At 43.5% G+C, this 12,402-nt stretch overlaps 1 protein-coding gene across 1 annotated transcript; it reads left to right on the top strand.

The window, feature by feature from the left end:
- Positions 1-6,757: 6,757 nt before the first annotated feature.
- LOC132369865 (calcitonin receptor-stimulating peptide 3-like) lies at positions 6,758-9,944 on the top strand. The gene is made up of 3 exons (XM_059929568.1): positions 6,758-6,843; positions 9,232-9,363; positions 9,785-9,944. The coding sequence occupies exons 1-3, from the start codon at positions 6,758-6,760 to the stop codon at positions 9,942-9,944; spliced, it is 378 nt and encodes a 125-aa protein (XP_059785551.1).
- Positions 9,945-12,402: the final 2,458 nt, after the last annotated feature.

The following is a 12,402-nucleotide window of genomic DNA, read 5'->3' as shown; positions in this document are numbered from 1 at the left end:
AATTCTCCAGTTAATTTAACAGCTCCAAATTTCGCCCAGACTGAAGAGAATGAATTTGTGTTGTTGTTGCTACTGCTGCTGAGGTTGTTACCATTGTGGTTTTGTTGTTGTTGTTGACTTTGTATCATACACAAATTATATAGAATTAAAGGAGTAACCTAGAGGAGAACTTTGGCAAAACGTTCTTTGGCATAAATCGTAGCAATATTTTCTTAGATCAGTCTCCCAAGGCAAAAGAAATAAAAGCAAAAATAAAGAATTGGGACCTAGTCAAACTTAAAAGCTTTTGCACAGCAAAGGAGACCATCAACAAAATGAAAAGGCAGCCTATGGAAAGGGGGAAAATATTTACAACAATGCCACTGACAAGGTCTTAATATCCAAGATATACAAACAGCACATACAGCTCAATATCAAAAAAACAAACGACCCAATCAAAGAATGGGCAGAAGATCTAAATAGACATTTTTCCAAAGAAGACATACAGATGGCCAGCAGGCATATAAAAAGATGCTCAACATCACTAATTATTAGAGAAAGGCAAATCAAAACCACAATGAGGAATCACCTCACACTGGTCAGAATGGCTTCATCAAAAAGTCTACCAATAATCATTGCTGGAAAGAGTGTGGAGAAAAGGGAACCCTCCTACAATGTTGGTGAGAATATAAATTGGTGGAGCCACCATGGAGAACAGTATGGAGGTTCCTTAAAAAACGAAAATAGAGTTACCATATGATCCAGTGATCATACTCCTCGATATATATCCAGAGAAAACTGTAACTCAAAACGTTACATGCACCCCAGTGTTCACAGCAGCACAATTTACAATAGCCAACATGGAAGAAACCTAAATGTCCCCCAACAGATGAATGGATAAAGAAGATGTGGTACATACATAACATGGAATATTATTCAGCCATTGAAAAGAATGAAATAATGCCATTTGAAGCGACACAGGTGGCCCTAGAGATTATCACACTAAGTAAAGTAAGTCAGAAAGAGAAAGACAAATACCATGTGGTATCACTTGCATGTGCAATCTAAAATATGAGACAAATGAACTTATCTATGAAACAGAAAGAGATTCACAGACATAGAGAACAGATTCGTGGTTGCCAAGGGAGAGGCGGGGTGGGGGAGGGATAGATTGGGAGTTTGGGATTAGTAGATACAAACTATTATATATAGAATGGATAAACAAAAAGGTCCAACTGCATAGCACATGGAACTATATTCAATATCCTGTGTAAACCAATAATGGAAAAGAATATGACAAAGAATGTATATATACGTATAACTGAATAACTGCAGTACAGTGGAAATTAAAACAACATTGTAAATCAACTATACTTAAAACCTATAAAAAAGAATGAAATAATGCCATTTGCAGCAGTATGGATGGTCCTATAGATTATTCAATATCCTGAGATAAACCATAATGGAAAAGAAAATTTTAAAGAATATATATATGTATAAAACTGAATCACTGCTGCACAGAAGAAATGAACACAACATTGTAAATCAACTATACTTCAATTGAAAAAAGTTTTGAAATAAAGCACAGGAATCTAAGCTAAAAGTATGGAAATAAATACTGCAGTTACAGTTTATCAGAATGTTGTAAAACATGTTTTTTCCAAACTAGATTATTTCCCCCTTTAAAACCTTTTAAACTTTTAAACCTGGTTTTCAGGTTTAAAAGTTATGAAATAAGACTGTACAATCAAGTGCAAAATAATCAGGTAACTATTTTTAAATCAGTATTTTCCTTGACTTTCTCAAGATCAATTTCTGTTTAGTGCTTCAGTTAAAAGAAGTCTTAGGTAGGGCTGAATGCAACATAAGCAATGTGCACATGGTAAGGTCTAAACTTTGAGTTCACTTGGTAAATCAGGGACGGGCTCAGAGGAGAATGGTTTTGTATCTCATACTAGGAAACTCTAGACTTTCGAAAGAACCCTAGGGTTAACCTTCCTTTCCCTGTCTTGTTCCTGGAAACTTCCATGGGGAAACCAACTCTGCGTGTCAAATAAAATGAGAGGAGTGTCTCAAATGTTTGAGCTCACAATTTCGAAATCCAATTGAAAAGCTGCGCTACCTAGCTAGGTCCGGATTCTCTGCTGGCTGGGATTAGATTAGAGTCCTATAATACCGCTGAGACTGGCTGGTAAATCTGCCAGAGTAAATTAATTTCCTTTATTTAATAAACATTGGGTGAGTGCCACCTGGTGTGCAACACATGCTGCTAAGTGCCAAAGATTTTTTTTTTTAACCTTGCCCCCAGCTCAGCACCAGGACTCATTAGAAATTCAGAGGACTTGATGGATGAGTTCATGTCAGTCCCTCCCTATCTTGAGAGATTGACTTTTCAAGAAAAGCTGAAGTTGCAGGAGGCTACGTTAGCACCCTCTGGGTACAGACCTTGTGTCCTGCTTCACACCGCTAGCCCTTCGTAGCCACCAAAGATTTCAGAGGGGGGAATGAATGTAGGGTTTGAAGGTAGATGGCACACGTGACAGCCAGGGGTAGAGTTCTGAGCTCACAAAATGATATGGTAACAAATTCGGCTTCTAAAATAGTCGTTTCTTTTTTTTTTTTTTTTTTTTTTTTTTTTTTATAAGAGAATGTTTTTTATTTTTTAAAGAAGGGAGTCATTATTTTTTAAAGTATTTATTTATTTATTTTTGGCTGTGTTGGGTCTTCGTTTCTGTGCGAGGGCTTTCTCTAGTTGCGGCAAGCGGGGGCCACTCTTCATCGCGGTGCGCGGGCCTCTCACTATCGCGGCCTCTCTTGTTGCGGAGCACAGGCTCCAGACGCGCAGGCTCAGTAACTGTGGCTCACGGGCCTAGTTGCTCCGCGGCACGTGGGATCTTCCCAGACCAGGGCTCGAACCCGTGTCCCCTGCATTGGCAGGCAGATTCTCAACCACTGCGCCACCAGGGAAGCCCCAATAGTCGTTTCTTAACCATTTTATCATCACCATTGCACTGGTGAGAGCCATGGTTCTCTCAATAGGAAAAGGCGGGACTTCCGCAGGAAAAGGTGGGACTTCCCTGGTGGTCCAGTGCTCGACTCCGAGCTACCAATGCAGGGGACCAGGGTTCGATCCCTGGTCAGGGAACTAGATCCCGCATGCCTCCCGCATGCCACAACTAAAGATTCCGCAGACGGCAGCGACGGTCCCCCTCACGGCAACGAAGATCTCCCCTGCCACAGCTAAGACCCGGCGCCGCCAAATGAATGAATAAGTATTTTTCTTAAAAATATGAAAAGGCAATCCATGTACACACGTACTTACAAATGATTTCAGAAGATCGATACGTCAGAAACCTCAGGTCTTGGAAGTCATGTCGGCAAAAGTGTTTTGCACCTGAGTTTTAAAGCCTCTCCTACAACAGTCTTAAGTGGCAGAGCCCAGTTTACATGCCACACAGTATCTGCTTTGCCGCGTTCGCCAATTTAGTCTTGCTGCTGAGTTCCCTAACCGCGGTCTGGGTCTCAGCCCCCGATTTCTGCCTCCAGACTCCAAGATGTACTGAACCCGCGATCCGCCATCCTGAATCCTTCCCTTGCACATCTTGCCTTTCCCGGCTCTGCGCCCAAGCGCACTTGCGCGCTTCCAACCGGTTATTCCATTCCCCGGATCCCCCACCGCCCTGCCTGAGGAGAGCCAGTTTCAGATATCCAGTTCCCCTGCCCCAAGGTTTTATTCGCTTGCATCAGTGCCACCGCTAAGGTTAAGAAGCAGAAAATTGGAATAAGGGCCTCTTGGAAGTTAGGTGTCCTGAGCCCGAGACCACCAAGCTGCAAGGGAAAGAGATGTGCCGCGAGGCAGCCGCCGTGTCGAACAAAACACTGAAGCTTCTTGACACTGAGGTCTGGGGCGTGGACCTGTGGCTCGGGTCACTCGTGGCTCGTTTCGGCTAGTTTCGGTTCCGCCTGAGAAAACCAGCTACCTGGGATTCGTGTTTTATTCCACCGCCCCGCGATGCCGCCGCAGTGCTTGCCGCGCTGGAGGGTCTGTACAGGCTGCTTGGATCTTGCGCTATGTGCTCAGACCCAGCGATACTGCGGACAGTGAGAAGCTTCGTTTTCTGCATTCTATCTGCTGAGGACAGCAAGTCAGCACCTCAGACCTTCCTGGAAGGCTTAGAGCAGGAGCTCCGACAGAGAGATCCAGAAACGTGCTGGGCAGGGTGTAGGAGGGTGGAGGTGCTGGGTAATCGGGCTTTACAGAGCACACTTACTGAGAGTCGGTGCAGGTTTCGTGGACGCAGGTCCTAATCATGCCGCTCTGAGCATACTTAGGGCGGTACTGTGAGCATCACCTGGAGGCCCCCGAGCGCCAGTGTCATTTTGTGAGTGCCTGTGCTTTGGGAGTGCGCACATGTGTGGAGAACGTACTGAGTTTGTGTGTGTGTAAGAGTATGACTGAAGTGAGAGCGAGGATTGCACTCCGCTGGACTCTTTAGCACCATCAAGCTTGGCGGGCTTTCTAGCAGAGGACTGAATTGCAGTAGACGTGGGTGCAGGGCTGGAATCACAGGTCACTGGAACATCTTGGCAAACAGCAGCCGGAAGCAAGGGGCAGCTGGGCAAATGGTTGGAGAAGGAGGCTGAACTTTAGGTGATGAATGGCGGGGGAGGAGGCGTGGGGCTAGAGGTCCGCTTGGAAGCTTTTAGCCTTGCACTTCCCTGCTCTGGCCCAGTAGGGCATCCAGCCCCTCCTTAACCCACATGATGGACCAACCAGCATGACTCCAGGCAGCTGCACAGGGTGCTGATTGGGAAGATGGGTTGCAATCCCACGGAATCCCCTATGAACTTCCCTGGTAAGCACTTCTGGATCCCCACCTGGGCAGAGAACAGGTACATACTTACTACTGATAACACTCCTTCAAGATGAGAATATGATCCCCATTTCAAAGATAAGTATACTGAGGCACTAGAAGTTACTAGCCCACGATGTTTCCACCTGGAAAAGGCACAGCTGCAACAGAGTTCCAGTGTGACAAAGTTCTTGATCCCCTGTGTCTGATACCCACAAGCCCTGCCCTCCTGTGTGTGATTCCAGCTGCCTGAATCAGACCCCCTCCTTGGGCACAGAAACATCAACTCTACTGTGCATTAACCCTCGAAGCTGCACTTGCACGGAGGATTGCGGTCAGACCTAGGGGAGACAGGGTTCCTTGTAATGCTGGACTCTGCCAGACAAGATCGCACAGGTGGGGATGGAGTGGGATACGTGCGTGTTCAAAACCCGCAAAACCGAACAGCTGAAGTTAACCATGACGTCAACCTGTCCTCAAATTCCTACTCACTTTTTGTGTTTTTCATTGGTCTTCACCAACCCCCCCCCCACGTCCCCCTCCCGCCCCCGCCATCAATGACCTCAATGCAGATACAAGTGGGGTGGTCCTTCTGGATGCTCCAGGTTCTGGACGCAAGTGATGACACAATCCTTCTGGGGCTCAGATCCTTCCCCTCATTGGTTGCCCAGAGCTCCTGGACCACCCCAGACCCAGAGCAGCAGGAATAAGAGCAGCTGCTGGTGTTGGGAGGCATCAGGCGCACTGCCCAGCTCGAGTGTCACTGCCACTTCTGCCACAGTGCCATCGCCTGAAGCCAAAGCTACCGCCACTGCTCCCTCCTCTGCTCCAAGCCACCTGGTTCCTGCTGCCAGGTAAGCCCGGAGATTCCTGCTTAGCTGGGATTCTGTTTTTCTCTCTCTCCCCTCTCTTCCTTCTCTCTCTCCATTACTTTTTCTTAGCTGCTCTCTTCCAGTCGCAAAGGCTCTGTCCACTTCTGTCTAGGTCATTTCACACAGCCTGCATCACTCTGCAATGCATCCCAGGCTCCTTCCACAGGTAACACTGGATGGTCTCAGTTCACGCACTCCCTGCTTCACTCTCCCAGCGCTGAGGCGGGCTCCAGTTTCCTTTCCCGCAGCACACGTGCTTAGGTCAGTTTGGGATGCTGGAGCTCCCCTGGCACTGCAAGCAGATCTGGACGCAGAAAGAGTTTTGTGCAGATGGTGCTCTCACGGATCACGTCTTGTGCCCAGCGGACCGCGGGAAATGCTTCGGAACCTGGGCCAGCGCAAGCGGGTGGCAAATAGGTGCAGTGACTGAGGGGCAGGCAGCCATTAAACGCAAGCCCCCGTTGTGGGTTCTGGGAACTTTTCTCCCAGTTTAAGTCCTGGGTCCCAATTTGAGACCCTTCCAGCTTGATTCTTACAGGGTACTCTTTACCAAAGTGTGGAGCAGCTGAGCAGTAGAATGTGGTTCTTCAGTTTCTCAGGGATTCCAACCGCAGAAATTTGTCCTCGGTAATCCCCTCCCCCCTCCATGTATGTGCAAAAGCCCGGCACCAGGAGGACAGCTCTGGGTTGCACAGTGGGAAAAGCTGTGGTGACAGGTACTCGGACTCTGTCCTCCAGGAGTCCTGGCCAACACGTTGTATGTGAGAGTGAGTGGAGTGATGGGGCGGGGGCTATGGACCAAGACCTCCTCACCCAGTTGTCCCACTAGGTTTCTTTGCTAAGCCAAGCATGCTGCAGCCTTACTGAATCTTCCAGCAGTCCACTTGGCTGAGCAGGAAACGATGGTGAATCGGAGTGACATGACTAGCATGAAACCAGGACGCCAGGGAGTTAGGGGCAGAGGCAGGAGCAGAGCCTGGGTCTGTGGGCTCATGGAATTTGTTATTTATTGCTCCAGGTGCTGATGTTATTCTTCCCTTGCAGAGAGTCGTCATGGGCTTCTGGAAGTTTCCCCCCTTCCTGGTCCTCAGCATCCTGGTCTTGTACCAGACAGGCATGCTCCACTCAGCACCATTCAGGTGAGACAGCCCTGCCAGGAGCACTCCCGCCTCCCAGTCATATAATTCTGTGTTCTAAGTTGTGCTGTGCTGAATCTGGCTCTTATAGGGTGGGGGGGGGGGTAATGTATGAATGTAAACATGTATATAAGTTTACCATAAACTTTTTATGATACAAAGATGTGTATCACACAGTTTACAAACACACATAAGATACAGGATACTCCTTGTAAATTTCATATACTGTAACTGATTGAACCTCACAGCATGCTTTTTTTGATTGTTACCAAACATTTCTGTCTTTAGCAAACCTGTTTACTAATTTAACCATAATTTGATCAATGAATTGCATCCTAATCTGCTAATTACTTTGCCAATAAATTTGTTATTAAATCTATGTGATGTTTTCATCTAATTTCTCACCTTTATTCAAATTACATTAAATTGAAACCATTTTCAGATTCAAATCATTATCATTTAGTTTTTAATAATGGCTGTATTTACACTAAGCTCATAAAATTCCTGAAAATCTAACCATCACCTTTCACAAGTCTATATAATCCACTCGGAACAAACCACTTCTTTTAGGTCACACCAGAGCCTAAATCCTGGTGAGTGGCATTTTTGGATGGATACATGCCTCATGCCCTGTCCATTGAGAACTGGGCTGGGTTGATAGAGATGAAAAGGGGAAGGGTTCTAGGCCAGAGTTTTCCTGTTTAGAAGACACTTTGAGATTAAAGCCTTTGTGTGCAGTTTATTCATTGCTACTATGTGTATAGATAGTGGACAAACTTAAATCCTTATTTGAATCATCTAGTTTTTCTAGATGTGTAAAAGTGCACAACATATGTTGAAAACAGAGAGTTAAAGTAATACCTTTTAAGTATTTTTTTCTGTTAATTCATAGGAATGGTTATATTTGGGGAGTGGAATTGTTAAAGGAGTCTTGGAGAGTAAGCTGACTGTTCACTGGGTGGTCGTGGAGGGAAGAGGGGACAGGGAAGGAAGTGCAGAGAGAAGGGTTCTGTGCCCATGAGTCTTTAGACAAGTTCAGATTGTCTAACCCTTGTTCTATTTGTGTGTTTTAGTTAATATTGCTGTGTATTAAAGAATAAGCAAGTCCTAATGCCCAAAGTATATTAAAAATAGAGTAGTAAGATAATCCCTTAATAAATGCCCTTTTGTTGGTTTTTAGGAAGGGCTGTATCTTCTGGGGGTGTCTATGTTAATCCACCTCTTGGAGCTAGATGTAGTCTTGTACTTAGTCATTGAAATGCTGGAGGAGGGGTAAGAGGAAGGGTGAAGGGAAAGGGCTCTTGGCTAATATCTCCATATAGAAAACAATTTTAGGTTATAACCATAGGTCTATATGTGCATTTTTGTAAAGTACCAATGTTTATTATAGACAAGGTTCATTCATTATTTTGCAACATCTAGGCTTTTTTAGATGTCCTGAAGTGACAATGTATGGTAAAAAGTAGAGCTAGTGAATTAACCTATTTGTAAATATCTTTGTTATAATTGATGTAAAAGCAGCACCTTGGACATGGAATTGTTAAACCGTCTCTGAGAAATGCATGTCAGGACGTGTTCATTAGGTTGGCAGAAGAGGGGCAGAAGGAAGTATAAAGGGAGGGATGTATGTGGATATGTTCCTATTTATATTTTGATGATAACCATTGATGTGTGTGCATCTCTTGGCTGTACTATAGGAATACATTGTTAAGTAATTCAATGGAAACATACCTCCTCGCTAACACTTTAATAGTTTAGATTGGGTAATGAATCCTCTTAGAAGCATTATACTTCGTGTACTCTGTTGCTTTATGTCTCATTTTTAATTGAACATTAAGGGAATGTAGTATTTTAATCATAACTCTGCCAATATCTTTGTCTAGAGGCCTGTTGCCATTTTTGTCTTTTCTGAAATTTTTGTCACCAAGAAAGGCAGGATTACATTTTTCTCCTTCCAGATTGAGTTGGTGTAGTGTATTCTTGGTTATTAAAATACTCATAGCTTTGGGACTTTGAAATGATAAATATTCATGATGTGTGAAAAAGCATGATACATAACTGTATGGTCTTAATTACATAAAAATGGATGCTTAGTTGTATAAATACACAAATGAGATCTAGAAGGACACATCAAACAGTAAACTGCTTGTGATGATGGATGACTTTGTTTTTTGTTTCTTGTGTTTTTTGATTTCCTATTATGCACATGTTAACTTTTAAGAAATAAATGTTATTTTAAAAACCTTAAAAAAAGAAATTAAAAAGAGAGAGAGAATTTGGTTGGCCACATCCTCAGTGGAAGTCCCAGAAACCAAGAAAGCTGGCTGCTTATCCTGGGGTGGGGGTAGGCAGGGGCTCAGAGCATGAGTTTGGCTTGCTTCCCTTCCCTAGGTCGGCCTTGGAAAGTGGCTTTGTACCTGCTACACTCACTGAGGAGGAATCGCGCCTCCTACTGGCTGCAACGGTGAAGTATTATGTGCAGATGAAGGCCAGTGAGCTGGAGCATGAGACAGAGGGCTTCAGGTAAATCTCTGCACCCCTCCCAGAACATGGCTTACCCTTCCCCCAGCTTACCAGGAAGGTGTATACTTAAGAATGAGATTGGGTATAGTGCCACAAATCTCTCTCTCATCTCATAAGCCTTGGTTGGTATTTAATTTACACTGGAAAGATTGGCTGTTAACAGTTCTGTGTTCCAAGACCATTAACCCAGAGACATCTTTGGTCTTCTGACACCCCTGGAAATGTCTACAGGGAGTGATTGTGGCATTTTCCCTAAAACCCTATGATTTTCTGCTGTGTAGAAAACTGTATTTAGCAGAAACATTTAAGGTTCACTGGTGCCTCTCAGAGTAGTAATTTTCCACTGATGGTCCCATGGGGCAGCATCTGCCCTCAACCTCTCACTGACAGGCCTTCTCATTTTCTCCATCCTACAAATCAGCATCACTGCCCAGAAGAGATCATGCAACATTGCCACTTGCGTGACCCATAAGATGGCGGGCTGGCTGAGCAGATCTGGGAGCGTGATTAAGAGGAACTTCATGCCCACCAACGTGGGCTCCAAAGCCTTTGGCCGCCACCACAGGGACCTGCAGGCCTGAAGAGTGAAATGACTCCAGGAAGAAGGTGACCGCCCTAGTACTTTGAATGGCATGGCTGGTGGCTGGGTATTATTGCAGGGGTGCGGGTCACACTCTAACCCTCCCTGGGCATGTATCATAAAAAAATCTATAGCGGCTGGATATAGAACAGAGAGTCTCAATATCTGAAACCCCTCTAACTTGGGTTTATTTTTATTTTTCCAGTGTCTCCTGGTGACACTAAGATCATCTGCCAGGAAATATAGAACCTCTTCACTTAAAACACTGTTCCCTGAAGTTATCATTGTGATTATTCTAGGTTTTGAGTTTGAAAGGCAAAGACTCTACCCTTTGGGAGTATTCCCTACAATGTCATGAACATCTGGACTCAGAGCATAGACTTGGGTTCAAATATTGTGTTTGTCCTCTGCTAACTATGTCACCATGGGCCAGACCCTCTCTGAGCCTCGGTTTCCCCATGTAACTTGAAGGCAACAATAGTAGATACCTGTTAGCAGCTGAACTCTACTTCTTTAATTTGCAGTGAAAGCAACTTGCAGAAAAAATAGCATGGAAGACACATATATGCATGCTTCTTGATATTGAAAACACTCTTCTCCTTGAAATAAACTAAAGCTCAATGCAGAATAAAATCATTGTAGTTATCTAGTGTGCATCTTTTTAATATTTGATTCCATGTTCAATAAATATAACTCATGTCTCATTGGCTTATATGGTAGCAAATCAGGACCCTGTCAGCCAACCTTGCCAAAGGGTATTACATCCATCATGGATTCAAACTAACTTAGTTTTCACAGACATGTTTTGTCCTTATAAGTTTTTTGATTGTGAGATCTTTTAGTGATAACATATCAGACAATGCTTTTTAAATAAACTTTTATTTGTTTGTTTGTTTATTTATTTATTTTGGCCGCACCTCGCGGCATGTGGGATCTTTGTTCCCCAACCAGGGATCGAACCCATGCCCCCTGCAGTGGAAGCACAGAGTCTTAACCATTGGACCACCAGAGAAGTCCTGACAATGTTTACTAAATGGCAACCAAACTCTTGATTTAAAAAAAAAAGAAAAACTTAGCCAAATCTTCCAAAAATACACCACACATTTCCCCTGCACACTTAAGTTAGAATGTTCTTAAAATAACTTTAATCTTCTTTAATGAGCATGTTCAATTTAACCTGCTGTTTACTTTGCTTCTTCAAAGTTACCCTTTTTAGAAGCACAGTATAAGAATGTTTATCAAAATCTTTTGCAAAGCAAGAGTAAAAAGGCTTCAAATTAGGACTGAAGTGGCTCTCTGAGCGATATTCACAACTTAAAGAATGGATTTGTCACGTCCACTTTCCCTTCTCTTCCTACTTGGTGCTCAAAGTCCCATAGAAGTCCAGTTGCTTGAGAAGAACAGTAAACCTTGCAGTCAACATGACTGTGGAGAAGACAAGTCCCTGGGTATAAGCTAGTTCTGTGCCCCAGGCAGCAACTTCTGACCTCCAACACTGATCACATTTCCTGTGTTATACAGGCTTATAAAACTGTTTCTTTACATCAGAAAACTTAACTTTTTTTTTTTTAATTGGGAGAAAAAACTGTCAACTGTGAATTCCATATCTGGTGATAATATCCCTCAGAAATGAAAGGGGAAATAAAAACATTCTCAAATGAAGGGAAACTAAGAAATCTGTGCCAGTAAATCTACTCTTAAAAATGGCTTAAGGTATATGTATACGTATAGCTGCTTCACTTGGTTGTACAGCAGAAACCAACACAACATTGTAAAGCAACTATACTCCAATAAAAAATAATTTTTAAAAAATGGCTTAAGGAAGTTCTCAGAGAAGAAAGTCTGGAACTTCAGGGAAAAAAAGAACATCAGAATGGGCAAAATTGATGGTTGAAGCAAAAATTATTACACCATCTGACATGGTGTGCAACACATATAGAGGAAACACCTAAAACTATATTTAGGATTGGCCAGAAAGTTCGTTCGGGCTTTTCACGTTACAGAAAAATCTGAATGAACTTTTTAGCCAACCCAATATTTAAAGAGAGGGAAGGGCAAAGATAGCCAAATGTAGCATGGTTTCTACATTTCCATCAAAATGGTATAACACTGATACCGGTAGAAAACTTAACTATTTGTAATGATATATCTATTTGTGATTATTTATGTACACATCCCCCAGTAGACTGTAAATCCCAGGAAAGTGGGGACCATGACTGGTTTTGCTCACCATTACATCTCCAGCATCTAGTCTAGTAGGTGTTCAATAATTCTGTGATGAATGACTGAAGAAACATGTGGCAAGTCCAGAGCCCAGACTTCTGGTTCCACTGGTGATGCCTTGTGTGACCTTGGACAGAGAATTACATTTCCACTGAGTCTCAGATACCACGTTTGGAAGAGGGTCTTCAACAAGATGGTCACTAAGTGTTCATCCACTTTAGACTTCTAATCTCTTT

The sequence above is a fragment of the Balaenoptera ricei genome, chromosome 8 (assembly GCF_028023285.1).
Source record: "Balaenoptera ricei isolate mBalRic1 chromosome 8, mBalRic1.hap2, whole genome shotgun sequence".
NCBI classification, from domain to species: domain Eukaryota; kingdom Metazoa; phylum Chordata; class Mammalia; order Artiodactyla; family Balaenopteridae; genus Balaenoptera; species Balaenoptera ricei.
Note: the sequence above shows the minus strand (reverse complement) of the source record. Positions and strands in the feature narration are given on the sequence as shown.